The sequence below is a fragment of the Nicotiana tomentosiformis genome, chromosome 11 (genome assembly GCF_000390325.3).
Source record: "Nicotiana tomentosiformis chromosome 11, ASM39032v3, whole genome shotgun sequence".
NCBI classification, from domain to species: domain Eukaryota; kingdom Viridiplantae; phylum Streptophyta; class Magnoliopsida; order Solanales; family Solanaceae; genus Nicotiana; species Nicotiana tomentosiformis.
In genome coordinates this window covers 109,862,219-109,886,429 of record NC_090822.1, presented here as the reverse complement: position 1 = coordinate 109,886,429, position 24,211 = coordinate 109,862,219, and the positions used below count along the sequence as shown (strand labels likewise).

Sequence of the window (24,211 nt, the reverse complement as noted above, 5' to 3'; positions counted from 1 at the left end):
TGACGTATAATAAATATGAGACTTGTTAATTATGATTTAAATGAGTTTAAAATCATAATATGACTATATATGATGTTTGGATAAAACATATAAAGTTTGAAAAAAATCGAATTAAAGTTGCGGAAAAACCAACTAAGGATTTACCCTGTAACAGAGCTTTTTGAGAAATATTATATACCAAATTGAAGGTCTTGAAATGTAGTTTACAATGCTCTTAAGCTTTCATTCATACGACGTCCGGATAAAAAGATATAAGTGTCGGAAGATGGGGGAATGAGAGGGTGCCAAGCTAGCACCTTTTGACTTTTCAAAAGTTGATATATATGTCTTAACTCGTCTCTCTCTTCATTTCTACATAGAGCCTGACCAGAGAACACCATAAAAACAGTCCTTGAGCTCTCTAATAGTGTTTCAAAGAATAGTATCCTCCCGGGCACAGAATCAAGAAGCGATAACATTAAAACGATCCCTACGACATAAGTATCGCTATATCGCCTCTCTTATTCTTTGTAGTTTGAGTTTTGGAATGTATTTAATAGTTAACAAAATTCCTAATTTATGTATTTAAATATCAAGGAATTTTGATAAATTCGTTTCCTAATAGTTAGAACTCACGGGACGGTGATCAGAAGTCGTGAGTTCGAGTTATTTGACTTGTAATGAACTGTTTTGTGGGTTGTTTCGTGTTGCCTTTGGGATGTATATTTTTTTACTGTTTAATGGAGTTTTAGAGGATAAATTGTGTGGAGAAACACCACATAATAACGGAATGGTGGGCTGGTCATTCGTCGTTACATTGTTTAAGTTGTTTGACACTACTTTGGTTGTCGTTTTATGTATGAAGTGATTAGGGTGTGTGGGCTATTTTGTGGTATATTGTGATGGAGATAAGGTTGGAAAATGATGCTTACATGTTGTTTTTGTTGTGCTCTTGTTGTTGTTGGTATATGGTATTGGAGGAGGGCCTAGTTACAGGGGAGATGCTGCCCAAATTTACGTAAACGAGCTACTAGTTTAAGTTGCAGACTTAGCCTTTACTCAATATTGATTTTAAATCTCCTTATGCTATGGTAGATTGAGTTGAGTTGTTTGAAGAATTGCTTGGAAGGTATTAAGGACTCAATGGAGTTAAGGTATGTTAAGGCTATCCCTTCCTTCTTTTTGGCATGATCCAAATAATACAAACGAAACAAGCAAAATACGCAACTTTCATAAATGACTCTATTCATAGAAATACTAGGGGTGTCTATATTCTTGATTCCCCATGTGAATTATTATTATATCCTCTATTCATGGGTTTCAGAAAAATACGTATTTGATAAAGTTTGTCCGAAAGGCATATTGATTTTATGATATTCGAGAAATCTTATTAACGTATTTCTTATGCATTTCATGCATTTATACATGTACATTGACCCATGACCAGAAGGCGTTATATATGCGTATATTATATGTATATGGGATATGGGAAAATGGTACAACATTATATACACACCACCACCTGATCAGCTGGTATACGTTGGTGATTTTGCCCACAGTAGCTGAGATGATATGATGGGATGCCCTCAGAGACTTGATGATATTATGTACGCATATACATATGCATGATATGACATTTATACACACATGCATGGCATTATAAATTTTCATGATTCATAGAGCTATTCAGAATTACAGGTTGAGTTCTTTACTTCATGTTTCTTTCATGTCTTTTATATACTACTGTCATGCCTTACATACTCGGTACTTTATTTGTACTGACGTCCCTTTTGCCTGGGGACACTGCGTTTAATGCCCGCAAGTCCCGATAGACAGGTTGAGAGTTACCCAAGTAGGCTATCAGCTCAGCGGAAGATATCGGTGCGCTCTATTTGCTCCGAAGTTGCTTATTTGGTCAGTATGATTTAGATGTATATTGTTTAATATGGCGGGCCCCTGTCCCAACCTTTATATTATTTATATACTCTTAGAGGCTTGTAGACATATTTCATGTACGTAAAAGATTGTATGGCCTTGTCAGCCTATGTTTAGTGTACGAGTGATCATTTTAGTCTTATAAGCCCAAGTTGGTATTTCATATTTTATTCTACTTATCTCACGACAACCTCTCCGGCTCATTTACCTATGATAGTATGATATGAGAGATACGTTACGTTGGTACTCGGTTGAGTAAGGTACCGAGTGTCCGTCGTGGCCCATCGGTTTGGGTCATAACATTCAGCGTCCTCGTCGTTGAAAGACAAGGTTACTTCTAGTACATAATCTCGAGTCCATTTTTCCCTCGTGATGGATACTTTGGTGCACTTTAACATCGGCCCCTGGGGAATGTCGACCCCACCGATGATCATATTAATGACGTGTTGAGGTTCCCCCTGCTCGATCTGCTTACTAGAATCTCTATTCCTGAAATGGTTTTTGGCTCGATCGCTCAGGAACTCCCGGAGATGTCTGTTGTTGAATAACCAGGCTACTTCCTCTCTCAATTGCCGGCAATCTTCTATTTTGTAGCTGTGAGTGCCATGCTATTTACATATTAAGTTGGGATATCTTTGGGCTGGATCAGACTGTAGAAGTCGAGGCCACTTGGTGTCTTTGATGGCAGATATGATAGCAGCAACATTGACGTTGAAGTTGTACTCTGATAACCTTAACGCTTTTTTAGGCCAGATGGGCATGTCGAAACCGTTTTTGCTCATGAGTCCCCGGTTATTTTGACCTTGATCGCTTCTCTTTTTATTTCTCACAGGGTTTCGTCCAGACCCGTTACCCCTACGATCACCGTTGTACGGTTGATATCGATCTATACTTGACCTTGGTTCACGATCAATGTCTCTTTTGGATTTATCACTAGCTCGGACGGGATAAGCAGACCCAGAAGGGGCCCCAAGCTGATTATCTTCGACCATAATTTTTGATATCGGTTATGTACGTTGGCCCAAGTCAATGTCGGATACTCTACCGGATTTTGTTTCAACTGCTGCGAAGCCAATGAGCTTCGAGTATTGAGTCCTTGGGTGATGGCCTAAAAGGCCCAATCGTCTGCCACCGGTGACAGGTCCATCCGTTCCATTTGAAACCTTGACACGAACTCCCTGAGCATCTCGTTATCTCTTTGCTTTACCTTGAAAAGGTCCGACTTCCTGGTCTCGACCTTGATAGCTCTGGCGTGCACTTTAACAAAAGCATCTGCAAGTATAGCAAATGAGTCAATAGAATTGGGGGTTGGGGGGTAAGTTATGATACCATATCATAGCTCCTTTTGACAAGGACTCTCTGAACTTTTTCAGCATGATAGATTCGTTCTCATCATCCTCCAAGTCGTTCCCCTTGATGGCACACGTGTACGAGGTCACATATTCATTTAGATCAATTGTTCCGTTGTACTCAGGAATTTATGGCATACAGAACTTCTTTAGGATCGGCTTCGGAGCTGCGCTAGGAGGAAAAGGTTTTTGAACAAACTTTTTGAAGTCTAGGCCTTTCAGTATCGGTGATGCTCCGGGGATTTAGTCGACCCTGGAGTTGTATGTCTCCACCTTCTTGTCGTTGACTTCGATTTTATTTTCTCCCGTTTTTACCCGTTTTATCAATTCCTCGAGCATCTTTATTATCTCAGGGTTGGTCCCGGGTTTAGCTTCATTTGGTCTATCTGTAGCTGGTTCATTTATGCGAGTGTTTTCGCGGGATGATTCGGACTCAACTCTAATAGGAGCACAACTTTGGTTTTGCAGTTGAGCTATCGCTGCCTGCTGAGCCTACATCATTTCGAAGATCACCCGTAAGTTGATCTCATTTCCTTCACCGTCGAGTATTTTGGGATACCGATCGGACTCCCCCGCGGACGCTGTTCTCAGGATCGGTAGGCAAATTCTTGTTAATGGCCACATGTGAGTTGGCGTCGATCGGGTCCACGACCTTCTGTTTAGAGGGATAGATTGAGAGTTCAACATTTTGGACTTTGACCTGAAATCAAAGACACTTCAAAGAACAGGTGTGAAGTACAGTGTGTTATGGAAATTTGTATTAAATTGTCACTATTATCCTTAGCCCCATGGTGGGCGCCAAACTATTTACCCTCAAAATCGAATAACAATTAAATTTGTAAGTGATTTTAAGGATATGCGGATTAATTTGATACAAAACGATAAATTGAGTCAGAATAGACAAGTAAAGATACAATAAATTCAAACTACGCGAGGAGGAGGATTCAAGCCTTATTGAAACATTCACCCTCGATTCGGGCTCACAGTAGACAATATTGATGAACGAGAGAAAAAGCTTACAATAGGAGTGAAAATAGTAGTATATTGCTTTGGAATGCGTGTTACAATATATCTAATAAATTTTCATACCCCCTTTATATAGTAGGGGAATCCTACTCTAAGTACAACTCCATAAAAGGTAAAAAGTCTTCTGTTTTTAGATTGCCGGTTCTTTATCGATACGTGTCGAGATCCACGCTGTGATATCCAACCGGTAGCGAATATTACGACCTTCTGTTGGTCGTGCTTGATTACCCGACAATGTTCTCCGAAGTCTTTCAGGATTTGGATCGATCTCGAATCATGACCCCGATATTTTCGTCCCCGAATTCTGACTCGATTAGACCTTTGCTTCGATTCCGATCCTTCGCAACCATATCTCGAGCTCGTTTTACCTTATTGGAGACCGAAGTGTATCATGAGCTCGATTTTTACCCGTATACATAAATATTTGACGAAATCAAAAGTGTTCACTCTGGTGATGTGTGCCCTCATCTTTGTGAGTTGTGACTTTAGCAAAACAAGAGATGTACGTTTCTCAAACTGAAATATTTACTTCAAGGAATCCTAATGCCTTATAAAATAGTGATGAAATATTCAAGAAAATGAATACGGAGTGCGAAAGTTTACATTCTTCAAGAGTCCAGAGGAGCTAATGTAATTTAAGGAAAACGTATGGGTCAATTGCACATTTTTTAAAAGTTGAACAGTTGCACACTGAACTCCACCTCTTCTCGCTCTGAAGTCTAAGCTAGTCTCTGTCGGATCTCACAGTCGATATTACATTCTCACATCGATCTGAGTCAACTCGCTACTGACTCAAAATGCCGAGTCGACTCATCCGCCTCCTTTTTCTCTCTTCACTTCTTTTCTTCTCTCTCTTACTCACCCCCTCACTAGCCAAACCTCCTACCTCCGCCGCCGCCGCCGACGACGACGAAGATCTCAGCTTCCTCGAAGCCGAAGACGAAACCGACGCCGCCGCACCGACGCACAACTCTTTCCCAACCGAGACCTTCTCCGACAGCGAAGACTTCGACGACGACGACTTCGAGAATTATGACGATTTTGAAGTCCCGTCGGCGTTCGATAACGAGGCGGAGGAAGAAGATGAAGGTCCTAAGTTCGACGATAAAGACGTCGCCGTTTTGGCGGATAGAAACTTTACTGACTTCGTGGAGGACAATAAGTATGTGATGGTGGAGTTCTACGCGCCGTGGTGTGGGCACTGCAAGGAACTCGCTCCGGAGTACGCCGCGGCGGCGACGGAGCTGAAGTCGGAGAATGTGCTGTTGGCCAAAGTCGACGCCACGCTGGAAAATGAGCTGGCAGAGAATTATGAAGTTCAAGGATTTCCTAGTATTTATTTTTTTGTTGATGGTGAACACAAACCTTATAATGGCCAAAGAACCAAGTGAGTCTCCTTTCTTTAATACCCCTACTTCCAATTTATGTGAATCTGTTTACCTTTTAGTCGGTGCTAAAAAAGAATGACCACTTTACCTATTTAAAAATAATTTACCTTTTATTCAATAATTTATAGCCACGCAAAATATATGTGACTCATTTTGAAACGGAGGGAGTATAAGCCAAAAAATTAGTACTTCAAGAGTTTATTTTGGCGATTATGGTGTTTCATAAATGGAAAAAGATTAAATGATGAAAAATCTTCGATTTTTGCATATAGGTTTGAGGCTTTAGCTAATTTAATTATGAGGGCGGGGCCATAAATTTATACAAGGTGATTCAAAAAAATAAAACTACAATGTCATACCTAGTATTTCAACCTGCGATCGAAAGCAATTTTTAAAGGGATTCAACAGTTCATATATAATAAACAAAAAAGATTCATTTCTTTTCCTCTATTTACAGAGTATAATATTTCGATGAAGGCGATTCAATAATGAGCTTCTAGTTTCCTATTATGTTTCTCGCCTTCTACAATGATTTGTAATAAATTGCGCCAGCTTGTAATTGCATACATATTTAAGATGTTACGGCAGCACTGGTGGTGTTGGCAATCTTCCTTCATGTCCTAGAAAATTATTGAGTCCTTAGGTTTAAGTTCGATAAGTGTCTTGTGACATTTGTTTTCATATAAGGGTCAAAATAAGCAGCAGCCAGTTTGCAAAAAGGGGATCTTTAGTTTCGTAATGTCAAGTGGAAAAGTTTTACAAATCATAACAGTGGCAATTTCCTTGCTTCCTTTGCAAATCCTTCTCATAGATTAGCATACTCAAGTTAAACAGCCATAGAAGGGCCTAAGTTGAGGACCTCGGCTCGCTCCTTTAAATAGTTTTTGTTGTGAATTATGATTGAAAGGTGATTGTTTGAAGCTGATATATTCCCCTTTCAGTACATGGATTTTTTGGATTTGTTAGGAAGGAAAGTGTAGTAGGCTGCTTATTTGGTCTCTGTATGAGTTTTATACAATAAACTTTTACTTGTATAAAAGAAAAGATATATTCCCCTTCTCCTTTCTTTCTTTCCGGCTTTTGGATTATCTAATACATTTGCACTAGTCTTAAGTTGATTAGAATGTTTTACTTATAGAGATGCAATTGTGACTTGGATCAAGAAGAAGATAGGACCTGGCATTTACAACATAACAACAACAGAGGATGCAGAGCGTATACTAACCTCTGAGAACAAAGTTGTTTTGGGGTTCCTTGAGTCCTTGGTGGTATGTGTTGCTTATTCTAGCATGCTACTTTTACACATTCTTAATGGTTACTTCTACTGGGTTGTTACCTGTGTTGCTTGAGTCTGCCAAAAATATCGTTGCACCTGTATTGTATCCTCCAAAAAATGAATAACTTTTGGAGGATCCAACACACACTGTCGACATTTTTGAAGGATCCGAGCAACATAGTTTGTTATTGCATATTTCAGTTCTTATTGATATACTGCTCGCTTCAGCTTGGTGAGGTTTCTCCTGGTTATGGGCATAACTTTTTCTCTTCATTTTTTGGGTGGTGAATTTTCAACGGCTCACAAATTTTTATTTGAAAATCATTGTGGACATTTTTGTGGCACCTAAATGACTTACTATTTGTCCATTACTCTATGCTATGAGCTTCATTTCTTGGGAACGTAATGTTCCCTTCTATTCCTTTGGGTGTTTTTTCCAACCCAACTGGTTGCTTTAATTACATTGTTATGGATTTTAACTTTGAACCTATATCTTTTTCTTTTTGAGTTCTTGATAGCATCATATGCACTGTCTGCGACTAAACCTTTTAACCTGTCAATGGGCTCTTATCATTTGATTCCTCATGTTGTGATTGTCCAAACAATTACAGGGTCCTGAAACTGAGCAGCTTGCAGCTGCTTCAAAACTTGAGGATGGCGTTAACTTTTACCAGACGACAAATCCTAACGTGGCTAAGCTATTCGACATTGAAGACATTGCTAAACGCCCTGCTTTGGTCTTTCTTAAGAAAGAAGCGGAGAAAGTGGTGCATTTTGGTTAGTTGGTCACTTTATCCTTTTACTACTTTTTTGTACTGAAATTGTAGCTTCTCTTTTGGACAACGTATCTGAAGAAAGAGAAACCCCACTTACTCGATTTGATTTCTGCTCTCATGTATATGGGCAACTTGATTGTTGCAAGCATTTTAAGTACATCTAGTTTTCATATTAGTGTAATTGGATATATATATATATATATATATATATATTGAGATTGGAAACCTACATGCTTTATGTGCAGAATGGAATTTTATGCCCACATCAAATCAACAAATTTAAATGGAACGCAGTACTTTGCCAATATCCAAGTTTTTTTAGTGAATCTCGGGTAGCTAACATAAGATTTTTCTGCTTATAGATATTTTTACCCTCCAAATCATTTTTCAATGCCATTGTTTTTGGTCTCAATTGGGTCAGATTTAAGCTAAACGAAATGATATTTTGTGGGTTAGTTTCACGGTCATGGAGGATGTTTTAAGTGGGACTAATTTCTAGTATCCAACCTAGCTGCTTTCTTTCTTACTAGATCATCTTTTGAAGTTTGAGAAGAAATAAAAGTACGACAAAGAAGATATGCCTCATTCTTTTTCTCTTTAATTTTGGCTTCAGATGGTCAATTCACCAAGTCTGCAATAGCTGAGTTCGTATCTGCTAACAAGCTTCCTCTGGTGACAACTTTTACTAGAGAAAGTGGGCCTTCAATTTTCGAGAGTCCAATTAAGAAGCAGGTAATTTAGATGTGATGTTGCATAATAGCTGTGACTTTTGTGTAATGGAACTGGGGAAGTGTATCTTTCTCTTTTAAAAATTTGTGGTTAATGCTTTTACTCAGGTTTTGCTTTTTGCCACAACAAATGATACGGATAGAATATTCCCAACATTTCAAGAAGCTGCAAAACTTTTCAAGGGAAAGGTAATTAAGCTTCATTTAGCATTTGATGTCAACTATACAGGTGTTTGGTTTCTTACAGAAGGCTAATTGTGTTGAATCATCACTTAGAATTGCTTTATGTTAGTAGAAGATTGTTTCTTACATTAAATCACCCTGCTTGCACCTTAGTTGTGGACATTAAGAGGATGAAGAGGAGTGAAATCGATATACACACAGCACTTTGACAACCATGAGAGATATTCATAGGAAATTTTTTTATGATCTTGTTGAGTAAAACATTAAGCAAAATTTAGAATTTATAACTTCTTTGCCAGAAAGAAGGTTTTTTATGTTTCGGAGGAAATTTCCATCTGTCAATATCCTTCACGCATCTCTCTAATAACTTAGACATCGATAATACCAACTTCAACTAAAATACGCATCAGATACCCGCATATACTCTTGTATACTTAATTTTTTTGTGTGCTATTCAAGTTATCTCATCGGGGTTAATGCAAATTGTGGGTCTGAAGTTGACAGTGTTTATGTGGGTTAGAGGAGTGAGATGTGATGAGTGGTGGTGCCATAATGATCATGACAAGATTGAGCTGAGTGCCTTTCTGTGGTCGGATGGGAAGTCATGATTCACTATAACAACCCCCCCCCCCCCCCCAAACACCAAAAAAAGGTAGAATAGGAGAAGAAGAATGTAAGTTGAACAACTGCATATTTTTGGTGTAGTTTTTTAGATCTCATAAAATCCCTCCATGAATATAAGAGGGATATACTTCTGGTTTTTTGCTTCCCTCTGTACAGCATTGTCAATACCATCTTAGTGCTGAAGTGTATAATAATACTTACCTTTTCTAAAAAGAAGAATGTAATTTGAATGTTTGTAGTTCCACATTAGCTGAAAAGTTCGGTAGGAGATAAGTTTCCCTTCAAAGCTGAAGTTGTAAAGTTCCAAAATGCTGTTAAAATTTTCAGCTATTTTCTCCATTCATTGCATGCAATAGTAATAAAGTAATGCAATAATCATAAAGTAAATAAAGTATTGGGAACAGTGATTATGCAGATTACTACATATCTTCCACAAAGTTTGCAGCGAAAATTCAAAACTTTGACCCCCTTGGCTGTAAAGCTTGCTGTCTGAGATGGAAATGTAGTTGTGCTGCTGATCTGCATGATGATGAAGAAACTATCAATTGACTAAAACCGTGTATTCTTTTCCTGGATAATTGCAGCTTATCTTTGTTTTTGTCAATATGGATGATGAAGAAGTTGGAAAACCAGTATCTGATTATTTTGGAGCCACTGGAGATTCTCCAAAGGTAACAATCAACAGATTGTAATGGGCAAGTGGGGACTTTTTGGAACCAATGTTGCAATGTTTGTCATCTATTTTGTTTATTTCCTGTAGGTTATTGGATATACTGGCAATGAGGATCCCAGGAAATATATTTTTAATGGGGAGGTCACTGTTGAGAAGCTTAAGGTAGAATGCCTCCTTTTGTTTGTTCGTGACATTCTTATTAACTATTTCAGTCAGGAACTGTGGAACTGCATTTTTCTCATCTTTTTATCTATCAGGCGTTTGGAGAGGACTTTCTAGGAGGCAAGCTTAGAGCTTTCTATAAATCAGACCCTATTCCTGAGAATGTAAGGTGTGATTTCACTTCCCGGCCTTTGATTTGCGACGTAGTTGTGCTGATTCAGCTCTCTGTTTCATCTCTTGATTATTACAGAATGAGGGGGATGTGAAAATAGTAGTGGGGAACAATTTTGATGACATTGTTCTAGATGAGTCAAAAGATGTTCTTCTGGAGGTATTAGACAAGCTACTAAAGGCTGTACAATGAATTATCTTTTTCCGGTTTCCTTTTCATTACTCAGAATTTTATTTGTAGTATTCATTTTTTACTTTTCTGTTTTTGTTTAGGTATATGCACCATGGTGTGGTCATTGCCAAGCTCTAGAACCAACATATAACAAGCTCGCAAAGCACTTACGTGACATTGAGTCTCTTGTTATAGCCAAAATGGATGGTACCACAAATGAGCACCCTCAGGCAAAGGTAGTTCGATTGTTTTTAGTGTTGATCAGAACAAGATTGTATAGTTTGGTCATGAACTGCTGCTTTTCCTACTTGCATTTGCTACAGTAATTTAACGGTTTTCGTTGTTCATTTATATTTGCTGCCTGAGTTTCTTTCAAGTCATTTGTTGGATGCAATTGTTGAATGGAAGATCATATCCACTCCTTTGCAGGCTGAAGGATTTCCCACGCTCCTCTTTTTCCCAGCAGGGAATAAGAGCATCAATTCTGTAAGTGATGGTTATTTTGTTTGTTTTTCGCCTCTCTAAAATAAGCAAATTAGCTAATTTTGATGATTCTATAGATTCCAGTTGAGGCTGACCGAACTGTGGTGGCGTTATACAAGTTTATCAAGAAACATGCATCTATTCCTTTCAAGCTTCCAAAACCAGCTTCTTCAACTACATCAGAGAGTTTCGAAGCCAAAGAGGATGCCAAGGTCGAGTCTAGCCATGGAAAAGATGAACTATGAAATCATAGCTCTGTTGCTTTTTCTTGGTTATTATTCTCCTAGCTTCTCTTAGTAGGACTAGATAAACCGGCTAGATAGATAACCACGGAGCATTTTTCTTTTCTTCCTTTTATTTCTTAATTTGAGTTTAAAGTTTTCTGTCCCTCTATCAATGATATTGTTTTAATCAATAGAAGCTGTTCTTGGATAAGATGTACTCAAAAAACATAATTAAGTATAACTAGGGACACACGATGCTGAGACTTGACAAATGAATTATTGGAAGATGTAAAAAATGTGAACACAACAATTCACTAGATAAGAAAGCCACAGCGGATCTTGTCATTCCAAGCCTAGTAATTTGATTCTTGACGTCAAATTCAAGATTTTTGGTTAGAATTTCAAATTTTTCCAAATTCCCCAAGAACACAGCTTTAGCGGTTATGCTGATTCCGTTGCAATTATTTCTTTTATTATTATACTGTTTAGGTCAGTTTGTGTATACCTTGACTATAACATAACATACTTGCAAATCTCAAGAAACATTGACACAGTAATACAGACAGGAGTTACTCAGGTTTAAAAATCCTCTGCATAACCGATTATTCAAATCATAATAGACCGTTTTCACCTTACCAATAGAATGGGGAGAAATTTTAAAAATTGCCAGATTTACAAGTGGTAATTGAAAAATAGCCACAGTTTCAAAAGTAATCGAAATTTAGTCACTTTTCATGTAAAAGATAAATTTGAACAAAAATACTGTTCAAAATCCGGAAATATTCCAGCATAATATGCTGGAGTTCGAATTTTTTACATGTGAACTTCCAGCATAACATGCTGGAATTCCATAATGTGCTGGAGTTCCAACATAATATACTGGAAATCCATACACATGTGCTCCAATCTTCAGTATATGCTGGAACTCCATAATGTACTGGAGTTCCAACATAATATGCTAGAAGTTCATACACAGGCGCTCCAATCTCCAGTATATTATGCTGGAACTTTTCGTGTGCTGGAGTTCCAACATAATATGCTGAAAGTTCATACACATGTGCTCCAATCTCCAGTAAATTATGCTGGAACTTTCCGTGTGCTTGAGTTCCAACATAATATGTTGGAAGTTCATACACAGGTGCTTCACAGTATATTATGCTGGAATTTTCCGTGTTGCAGCAAAATAATGGCTATTTTTCAATGACTTTCAAACACTGACTATTTTTCAATTATCAGTTCGAAAACTGGCTAGCCCGTACTATTTTGACAATAGAATGCCATATTTTAGAGGAACAATATGATGAATAAAAAACTTATATTTGAAGTTGACAAACAATTTGTGAGAATGTTGTGTGTGACATGAACTTCACTTGGAAAAAAACTTGTGAGTGTGTATAGGGTGAAATATGATATGAAACATGGTCATCTAAGGGAAAGACACGTGGAACCCAAGACGGAGATGACCGAAGACCGAATGCAGCCATTCCGCTTGTCACCGGAAGGGATAACGTTCATAAAGGTGTATTAAATGCTCTGCGCCCGGTAGCATTCAATAAGGAATATTCTGTAGCATTAAGAGCGACGACCTGTTACAGAGAATTTGGCATTTATGTTCACCGTTACATCTTCATCAATGACCCTCATAATTGACATTAAAGGAGGGCACGATCCTAAGACTTCTTTCCCTAGACACAACTATAAATAGTGAGCCAAGTTATCATTGTAAAGGACATGAATTTTCTGGCTAAACTTATACTACATTCTATACAAAGCTTAATACAATATTACTTTTTCGCTTTTTGATCTCATCATTGCTGTACCCGGAAAACTTGTTCCCGGAACTGTCATCTCTACTGTTTCATCTACATTTTAAGGCTAAGTATTGTATATTTCTTCAATTATTGCATTATTTCAGGATCAAATTAGTTCACTTGTCTAGAAACCATGTATAAATTCAACTGTACCATTTTACGGGTAAACAGTTTGGCGCCACCGTGGGGCCTAGACATCCGTGTAATTAAATTGATCATTGCCTTTTTTACTAATGTGATTTGATTATTTTGTCTTAGAAAAAATCACAAAAATGGCAGATAACACTGTTAACAACACGCACAACCCTGAAATTCGAGGGGATCAACCTCATTTCGAGGATTCAATCGGTGACTCCTGCAATGAGGGGAATGACGCCACGCCGGTGCATGGCAGGCAGTACCCTCGACAGATTCAGGAGACAACTCCCGATGATGCCGATGAAGAGCATGTCGTGGATGCGGTGGGGTCCTGCAAGAGCAACATGCGATCATTCTAGGCCATCTCACGCGGCAGGTTAAAGTTATGACGAAGTTGAAGCAAGCACTATCGGGGGTTTTGAATAATGCAAACAGACGAGATTCAATTCCTCCCGGTGTTCCCGCAAACCAAACAACGCAGAGAGTCAACAACAATACTCCTAGGGGTGAAGTTGGCTCCGACGGGGCTGGGGGAAGCGGATCCGATCTCAACAACGAGAATGACCTATTCAGGAATGAACTTTTACGGTTTATGAGGGAAGTAAACGCCTACATGGACCAAATCTCGGGCGCGCCACCAGTATTGAAAATCCCAAACTCGAAAAAGTATACTCAATTATTATACAAGCCGAGTGCGGCACCAGAACTAATCCCGAATCGGTTCAAAATGCCTGAAGTGCCAAAGTATGACGGGACTTCAGACCCACATGAGCATATTACCACCTACACAATGTCGGTAAAAGGGAATGATTTAGCTCCTCACGAAATTGAATATGTGTTGCTAAATAAATTTGGAGAAACTCTCACGAGGGGAGCTCTGTCATGGTATTCATTATTACCCGAGCATTCCATAGATTCCTTCGAGATGCTCGCGGAATCTTTCATCAAGGCTCATGCCGAGGCCAGAAAAGTACAAGCCCGGAAGGATGACATATTCAGGACCGCACATGGAGAATCTGAATTATTACGAGAGTTCGTTACTCGATTCAATTAAGAAAGAATGTTGCTCCCGGTTGTCCCAGATGAATGGGCAGCTAAAGCATTCACCAAAGGATTGAATCCGAAAAGCTCAGACGCTTCCCAAAAGCTGAATGAGAGCCTGCTTGAATTTCAGGCAACAACTTGGGCAGGTATCCACAACCGGTATGAGTCAAAGATAAGGATCGAAAATGACCAAGTCAGTTCTACATCATCGGCCAAAGGACGAGAGAGGAGCATAGAAAAATCAAATGATGACTACGACGCGGACAGACGGATTTCGAGGGGCCGATTTTTGCCTTACGAGCGGATCGAAGGCCGTGGCAGAAACTTTCGGGCAGCAAACAAGTTCACCGTTGACAGAGGGGCCGATCTTGGTCAAAATAATAGATCACTTAAGGATAAAGAGACGTCGGGGTCTCGGGATCCTTCTTACCCAAGTTATCGGAATATAACTTCAACGTCAGTATAATAGAGTTGGTGTCAGCCATGAGAAACATTAAAAAGAACGATTTCCGAGACCTATGGGATCCGATTCCAGCTAGAGGGATCCAACTTATGGTGTGAATACCATGGGACGAACGGCTACCTAACAGGGGACTGCCGACACCTCCGGGAAGAGATGGTAACACTATTGGAGAATGGTCACCTTAGAGAATTCTTGAGTGACTGAGCTAAGAACAATTATGGTCCCAACAGAGACAATGCGGAACCTTCGAAAGCAGGAGAAGAACCCCCACGCCAAACGATCAATATGATCTTCGGAGTGAATGAGATTAAAGGGTTCACATTTTCGGCAGCGAAGAAGACGAAAGTATCAATAACTCATAGTAAAAGACTCGGGGAAGACGATATCACTTTCACAGAGGAGGACGCAGACGGATTGCTGTTACCACACAACGATGCACTGGTAATTTCTTTAAACGTGTTCTAGTGGATCTAGGTAGTTCGGTTAATATTATACAATGAAGAGTATTGGAGTAAGCTAAACTCACCGGAAGCATTATTCCGGCAATAAAGTTCCTCGCAGGATTCAACCTTGCAAGCATGACGACTCGGGGAGAGATTTTACTGCTCACGAATGCCGAGGAAGTAATGAAAGCAACTCTCTTTTAAGTAGTATATGGTGACATGGGATACAATATCATCCTGGGAAGTCCATGGTTACACGAGATGAAAGTTGTACCCTCAACACATCATCAATTGCTGAAGTTTCCAACGCCCGAAGAAATCAAGCAGATAATAGGTGATCAACCGGCAGCAAGAGAGATGAATGCAATTTCGGTTTCCAGTAGTAAAGGGAATGAGAACACGACATAGCAATTACAGGAACCGACACCTACTCCCGATCTAGAAGAAGTTAGCCCAGGAGCAGAGTCATTGAACATTATCAGGTGTCGAGGTATTTCCAAGTTCCAGAAGAGATGGACACAACGAAGTCCACGGCGGAGGAACTGGAGCAAGTTGCATTATTCGAAGAATTCCTAGAAAGAAAATTCCATTTGGGGACAGGACTACACCCGGAGCTCAGGTATGTTTTTATTGAATTCCTTAAATTTAATGCCAATTGTTTTGCATGGTCGCACAAGGATATGACAGGTATCCCGACGGAAGTAGCCATGCACTAGCTGAGTTTGGATCCCAATGTACCTCCGGTAAGACAAAAGAAATGCCCGATTGTCGAGGCCAGGAATAAATTCGTCAAAGAAGAGGTAACCCGCCTGCTTAATATTGGTTCGATCTGAGAGGTAAGATATCCGGACTGGCTAGCCAATGTAGTAGTAGTTCCGAAGAAGAACAATAAATTTTGCATGTGTGTAGACTATAAAGACCTTAATAAGGCGTGCCCGAAAGACTCATTCCCACTACCAAGTATCGATCAAATGATTGATGCCACGACCGGGCACGAGTTAATGAGTTTCCTCGATGCTTATTCCGGGTACAACCAAATCAAGATGAATCTGGAAGATCAGGAAAAGACTTTGTTTATAACGAATTTCGGTACATATTGTTACAATGTGATGCCGTTCGGGTTGAAAAATGCCGGAGCCACTTATCAACGGCTTGTAAATAAGATGTTTGAAAAGCAAATAGGAAAGACTATGGAAGTTTATATAGACGATATGCTTGTTAAGTCTTTGAATGTAGGTGACCACCTTAAATATTTGCAAGAAACATTCGACATCCTGAGGAAGCATAACATGAAACTTAATACCAAGAAGTGCGCGCTCATTGTTAGTTCTGGTAAGTTTCTGGGATTTCTAGTCTCACAAAGGGGAATTGAGGTAAACCCCGACAAAGTCAAGGCCATAGAGGATATCCCGGATCAATTTTCGAACGTAAAGGAAGTCCAAAGGCTCACATAAAGATTAGCAGCTTTGAGCAGGTTCATTTTCCGGTCGTTGGAAAAATGTCATCGCTTCTTCACACTGCTCAAAAAGAAAAATAATTTTGAATGGACACCGGAGTACCAGTAGGCTATGAAGGACCCAAAGAAGTACTTATCGAGCCCTTCATTGCTCTCAAAATCAAAAGAAAGCGAAATATTGCTAGTCTACCTCGTGGTTTCAGAAGTTGCGATAAGTGTTGTTTTAGTCCGCGAGGACAAAGGCACGCAATTTTCAATTTATTACGTTAGCAAAATTTTAAGGGGAGCATAAACTCGCTACCCACATTTGGAAAAACTGGCCTTAGCTCTCATAGTCGCCGCTCGGAAGCTGAGGCCCTACTTCCAATGCCACCCGATAGCTGTGGTGACTACTTTTCCTTTACGAAACATCCTCTATAAACCCGAGCTCTCGGGAAGATTGGCTAAATGAGTCGTCGAAATGAGTGAGTTTGACATAGAATATAAACCAAGGACTGCAATTAAATCGCAAGTCTTGGCTGACTCCGTGGCTGATTTCAGTTCGGGAATACTACCTTTGGCGACCAAGGAGGCAGTAATGGTGTCAGAATCGACATCGGGGGTTTGGACCTAATTTATGGACGGATCTTCCAACGTAAAAGGGCCCGGACTAGGCATAGTCTTAATCACGCCTTCGGGGGAAACCTTAAGGCAAGCCATCAGAACGATCCCTTTAACTAACAATGAAGCAGAATATGAAGCTTTGATTGCAGGGATCGAATTGGCCCAGGGACTTGATTCCGAGGTTATCTAAATCAAATGTGACTCGTAGCTGGTGGTAAATTAGGTCTACGGGATCTTTGATACCAAAGAAGAACGTATGCAACAATACATGGTAAAGGTCCAAACTCTTTGGGCACGATTCCGAGAGTGGTCAATTACTCATATCCCGAGGGAGGATAACGCAGAAGCGGATGAATTAGCAAATTTAGGATCATCAATGGAAATAAAAGGATCAGAGTCCGGGACGGTAGTGCAACTGATGAACTCAGTCTTGGATACAGATGGTTACTATGAGGTAAATTCAACTAGTCTAGTCTGGGACTGGAGAAATGAAATAATCGACTATCTCGAGCACGGGAGGTTGCCTGAAGACCCCAAAGCATCATGGGCGTTACACGCCAAAGCTGCACATTATAGCTTAAAGAGAGGCCAATTGTATAGAAAATCCTTCCAAGGCCCGCTAGCCCGGTGCTTAGGAGCGTCAGAAGCTAATTATGTCATGAGAGAAGTCCACGAAGGGATATACGACAATCACTCGGTCTTTGGTGCTAAAGTTGGTACGGGCAGGATATTACTGGCCTCGCATGGAACAAGACGTCAAAGACTTCGTACGACAATGTGATAAGTGCCAACGTTACGCACCACTAGTACACCAACCGGCAGAACCCTTACATTCGGTTATGTCCTCATGGTCATTCATGAAATGAGGGATGGACATCGCCAGACTGCTGCCACCGCCTCCCGAAAAGGTAAGGTTTCTTTTAATTCTGACTGACTATTTTTCTAAATAGGTGAAAACAGGTCCTTATCAAAATATTAGAGAACGCGAAGTGGTCAATTTCCTGTGGGAAAATATAATTTGCAGGTTCGGAATACCAAAATAATTAGCATGCGACAATAGGCTACAGTTTATAGGTGCAAAAGTTACAAAGTTCCTCGAAGATTTGAAGATAAAGAGGATCACATCTTCTCCTTATCATCCGAGCGCAAATGGTCAAGCGGAGTCAACAAACAAAGTGATTATTCAAAACCTCAAGAAAAGGTTGGAAGCAGCAAAAGGAAAATGGCCCGAAGAATTGCCCGGAGTTCTATGGGCCTATCGAACAACGGCCAAATTGAGCACAGGAGAAACTTCTTTTTCCCTTGTGTACAATGCTGAATCCCTAATCTCGGTGGAAGTGGGTGAACCCAATTTGATATATTATCGGGCAGATGAAGAACCGAACAATGAAGCAATGTTAATCAACTTGGAACTGCTCGAGAAACGCAGGGACTTGGCGCGTGTAAGAATGGCAGCTCAAAAGCAGAGAATAGAGCGATATTATAATCGAAGAGCCAACCTCCGTTATTTCAAAGTAGGAGATTTGGTTATTATGAAAGTAACCAAAAATACCCGGGAGCTCAACGCGGGGAAGCTAGGTCCAACGTGGGAAGGTCCCTACAGGATTTCAGCTATCACTGTGAAAGGTTCATACGAGTTGGAGAACCAGAATGGAGACAAGTTTCCTAGCAACTGGAACGTGGCACACCTCAAAAGATATTATTGCTGGTGAAGATTATTCAAGCGGAAAGTATATGTTGCACTCTTTTTCCCTTCGTTTAGTTTTTGTCCTAATTGAATTTTTCTGGCAAGGCTTTTAATGAGGCAGCGATAGAAAGCGTACTACGAAGATAGCAATAATAAGACCTTTGATAGCAATACAAACAAACAAGCTTTCACTCGGGGACAATTATATAATCTTTGCTTCTGTAGCAAATTCCCACTAGGAAGTTAAGTATGCTACCGAACAGAGGTTACCCGACCGTTCACGAGCACAAACCACTAGAGGATTGTTAGATATTCTTTCGCTCGATAGCATGGATTCCTAAGGGGAAGTAAGGTATGTTGCCGAGTTAAGGATTATCTAGCAATTCATTGGTGGAATCTTTGAAGACACAAGACTTCCAATGTTCCAATTCACATTCTTCGCATTCGAACATTAGGGGGAGAGGGGAATGATATGAGGATACGACAACATTGACTGCCACGTCAACCGAAAAATGAAAATCCGGAAACCAAATGCATCATCGAGACCAGGGGCTGCACAGCCAGCCCCGTAGAAATAAGTTGTACAAGATAGCCACAAGTAATGGCAATTTCTTTTTAGCATAATAAATGCTAGCCACAAGTAATGGCAATTTCTTAGCATAATAAATGCTTGTGTATTTTTGAAAATAGAAGGAATTATATGAAATGAAATCCTTTTATTTTTATCTTGTCTCTCATTTGAACGATGAACTAACTTTGTTATTTGAAAGTTAAACAAGTACTTCAAATGTTAGTGTCGTAATGAACATGAGAAGTCCTCTTCAAGAGCACCGTAAACATAAGAGGGCCCTCTCTTATGAAAACTCTCACGTTAAAGGGTTGGTTTCGGAAGAATTTGTGCCCGGAATCAAAATGCCTTTGAGGAAAAATACACTCGAAGACATACACGAAAGGACACAAAACGTAAACTTGCACAAATACTTATAGAAACCCTCACAAAAAGGGATAACGCTCAGAACCAAAGTGCTTCGAGGAAAATGCATCCGAGACTACATATAGTAAAGCGCGAACAGAAAAACGTGCGCAGAATTCTTAAGCAAATACAAAGGTTAATGACTTGCATGGATAATCAAACGAAAGTAAGACTCAAACAATACTTGAGCAAATATATGTCTTTATTTTCAAGAACGTGCCAAAACGGTAAAAGTACAAAATGGGAAAAAAGAAAGCTAAACTGCAATGTCTCCGGAACCAGGAGGAAGAGAAGTGTACGCATCCCCGGGAGAAGTAGGTGGGTCCACCGATGGCTCAACATTTTCATCAGTTTGACCTTCTGCATCATCATCTTCTGATTCTTCTTCAGTTTCCAAAAACTCGCAACCAGAACCAGAAGGGCCAGGTACATCAGACCTCGATGGGAGTCCACTTTTAGCAGCTAACTCAAGCTCGTGTTCCTTAGCAATTTCGGCATCAAAATCAATGACATCAGCTTTGACCTCTTCCAAAATTTTTCTCCTTATGTTGTACACGGCGTAGGTTGTTTCAACAACGAGGGAAGCCTCTCAGCGCTTGAGTTCTTCTTTGAGTTGGATTATCTCAGCAGAAATGCTTTCCCAGACGGACCTAACAGATTTGAGGCTGACATCAAGGTCGCGGACAGTTGAACTAAAGAGCCTATTATGCACGATAGTTTTCCTGTACTTCTCTTCTAACTAGGCATGTTTCGCCCTCACAGCAGCAAGCTCTTTGATTTTGTAGTTCAAGGCTGCTTCTAAGTCAGTCAATTTTTTGGCAGTAGCAGCCTCGCGCTCGATTGAAGCAAGAACGACATCCTAAACTTCAACCCATTTGGCCTTGGCTTCATCAAATCTAACCCTCAGCGGGTCAATTTCTTAGCTAAGGATTACCACTTCTTGCTCGCTTTGCTGCACACGAGCCTCCAAAACAACGATCTCAATAGCTTTGGTTTCCAGTTCCGACAGGCAGAGAACAGTTTGTTCCCGTTATCGGGCAGATGAAGAATCGAACAACAAGCAATGTTAATCAACTTGGAACTGCTCGAGAAACGCATGGACTTGGTGCGTGTAAGAATGGCAGCTCAAAAGCAAAGAATCGAGCGATATTATAATCGAAGAGCCAACCTCCGTTATTTCAAAGTAGGAGATTTGGTTATGATGAAAGTAACCAAAAATACCCGGGAGCTCAACGCGGGGAAGCTAGGTCCAACATGGGAAGGTCCCTACAGGATTTCAGCTATCACAAGGAAAGGTTCATACGAGTTGGAGAACCAGAATGGAGACAAGTTGCCTAGCAACTGGAACGTGGCACACCTCAAAAGATATTATTGCTGATGAACATTATTCAAGCGGAAAGTATATGTTGCACTCTTTTTTCCTTCGTTTAGTTTTTGTCCTAATTGGATTTTTTTGGCAAGGCTTTTAATGAGGCAGCGATAGAAAGCGTACTACGAAGATAGCAATAATGAGACCTTTGATAGAAAGGCAAACAAACAAGCTTTCACTCGGGGACAATTATATAATCTTTGCTTCTGTAGCAAATTCCCACTAGGAAGTTAAGTATGCTACCGAACAGAGGTTACCCGACCGTTCACGAGCACAAACCACTAGAGGATTATTAGATATTCTTTCGCTCGATAGCATGGATTCCTAAGGGGAAGTAAGGTATGTTGCCGAGTTAAGGATTATCTAGCAATTCATTGGTGGAATCTTTGAAGACACAAGACTTCCAATGTTCCAATTCACATACTTCTCATTCGAACATTAGGTGGAGAGGGGAATGATATGAGAATACGACAACATTGACTGCCACGTCAACCGAAAAATGAAAATCCGGAAACCAAATGCATCATCGAGACCGGGGACTACGCAGCCAGCCCCGTAGAAACAAGTTGTACAAGATAGCCACAAGTAATGGCAATTTCTTTTTAGCATAATAAATGCTAGCCACAAGTAATGGCAATTTCTTAGCATAATAAATTCTTGTGTATTTTTGAAAATAGAAGGAATTATATGAAATGAAATCCTTTTATTTTTATCTTGTCTCTCGTTTGAACGATGAACTAACTTTGTTATTTGAAAGTTAAACAAGTACTTCAAATGTTAGTGTCGTAATGAACATGATAAGTCCTCTTCAAGAGCACCGTAAACATAAGAGAGCCCTCTCTTATGAAAACTCTCACGTTAAAGGGTTGGTTTCAGAAGAATTTGTGCCTGGAAATAAAATGCCTTCGAGGAAAAATACACTCGAAGACATACACGAAAGGACGCAAAATGTAAACTTGCGCAAATACTTATAGAAACCCTTACAAAAAGGGATAACGCTCAGAACCAAAGTGCTTCGAGGAAAATGCATCCGAGACTACACATAGTAAAGCGCGAACAGAAAAACGTGTGCAGAATTCTTAAGCAAATACAAAGGTTAATGACTTGCATGGATATTCAAACGAAAGAAAGACTCAAACAATACTTGAGCAAATATATGTCCTTATTTACAAGAACGTGCCAAAACGGTATAAGTACAAAATGGGAAAAAAGAAAGCTAAACTGCAGTGTCTCCGGAACCAGGAGGAAGAGAATTGTACGCATCCCCGGGAGAAGTAGGTGGGTCCACCGATGGCTCAACATTTTCATCAGTTTGTCCTTCTGCATCATCATCTTCTGATTCTTCTTCAGTTCCCAAAAACTCGAAACCAGAACCAGAAGGTCCAGGTACATCAGACCTCGATGGGAGTCCACTTTTAGCAGCTAACTCAAGCTCGCGTGCCTTAGCAATTTCGGCATCAAAATCGATGACATCAGCTTTGACCTCTTCCAAGATTTTTCTCCTTATGTTGTACATGGCGTAAGTTTTTTCAACAACGAGGGAAGCCTCTCGGCGCTTGAGTTCTTCTTTGAGTTGGATTATCTTGGCAGAAATGTTTTCCCAGGCGGACCTAACAGATTTGAGGCTGACATCAAGGTCGCGGACAGTTGAACTAAAGAGCCTATTATGCACGATAGTTTTCCTGTACTTCTCTTCTAACTAGGCATGTTTCGCCCTCACAACAGCAAGCTCTTTGATTTTGTAGTTCAAGGCTGCTTCTAAGTCAGTCACTTTTTCGGCAGTAGCAGCCTCGTGCTCGGTTGCAGCAAGAACGACATCCTAAACTTCAACCCATTTGGCCTTGGCTTCATCAAACCTAACCCTCAGCGGGCCAATTTCTTAGCTAAGGATTACCACTTCTTGCTCACTTTGCTGCACACGAGCCTCCAAAACAACGATCTCAATAGCTTTGGTTTCCAGTTCCGACAGGTGGAGAACAGTTTGTTCTCGTTATCGGGCATATGAAGAATCGAACAACGAAGCAATATTAATCAACTTGGAACTGCTCGATGAACGCAGGGACTTGGCGCGTGTAAGAATGCCAGCTCAAAAGAAGAGAATAGAGTGATATTATAATTGAAGAGCCAACCTCCGTTATTTCAAACTAGGAGATTTGGTTATGAGGAAAGTAACCCAAAATATCTGGGAGCTCAACGCGGGGAAGCTAGGTCCAGCGTGGGAAGGTCCCTACTAGATTTCAGCTATCACCGGGAAAGGTTCATACAAGTTGGAGAACTAGAATGGAGACAAGTTGCCTAGCAACTGGAACGTGGCACACCTCAAAAGATATTATTGTTAATGAACATTATTCAAGCGGAAAGTATATGTTGCACTCTTTTTCCCTTCATTTAGTTTTGTCCTAATTGGATTTTTCTGGCAAGGCTTTTAATGAGGTAGCGATAGAAAGCATACTACGAAGATAACAATAATAAGACCTTTGATAGCAAGGCAAACAAACAAGTTTCCACTCGGGGACGGTTATATAATCTTTGGTTCTGTAGCAAATTCCCACTATAAAGTTAAGTTTGCTACCGAACAGAGACCGTTCACGAGCACAAACCACTAGAGGATTGTTAGATATTCTTTCGCTCGATAGCATGGATTCTTAAGGAGAAGTAAGGTATGTTGCCGAGTTAAGGATTATCTAGCAATTCATTGGTGGAATCTTTGAAGACACAAGACTTCCAATGTTCCAATTCACTTTCTTCGCATTCGAACATTAGGTGAAAAGGGGAATGATATGAGAATACGACAACATTGACTGCCACGTCAACCGAAAAATGAAAATCCGGAAACCAAATGCATCATCGAGATCGGGGACTGCGCAGTCAGCCTCGTAGAAACAAGTTGTACAAGATAGCCACAAGTAATGGCAATTTCTTTTTAGCATAATAAATGCTAGCCACAAGTAATGGCAATTTCTTAGCATAATAAATGCTTGTGTATTTTTGAAAATAGAAGGAATTATATGAAATTAAATCCTTTTATTTTTAACTTGTCTCTTGTTTAATTGATGAGCTAACTTTGTCATTTGA

General features: G+C 40.1%; 1 protein-coding gene across 1 annotated transcript; it reads left to right on the top strand.

Annotated features, from left to right (window-relative positions):
• Nucleotides 1-4,985: 4,985 nt before the first annotated feature.
• Nucleotides 4,986-11,360, top strand: LOC104089029 (protein disulfide isomerase-like 1-4). Its single transcript, XM_009593838.4, has 12 exons — nt 4,986-5,676; nt 6,816-6,945; nt 7,565-7,730; nt 8,343-8,461; nt 8,566-8,646; nt 9,849-9,935; nt 10,025-10,099; nt 10,195-10,263; nt 10,350-10,430; nt 10,544-10,678; nt 10,872-10,928; nt 11,003-11,360. The coding sequence occupies exons 1-12, from the start codon at nt 5,087-5,089 to the stop codon at nt 11,168-11,170; spliced, it is 1,758 nt and encodes a 585-aa protein (XP_009592133.1). The 5' UTR covers nt 4,986-5,086; the 3' UTR covers nt 11,171-11,360.
• Nucleotides 11,361-24,211: the final 12,851 nt, after the last annotated feature.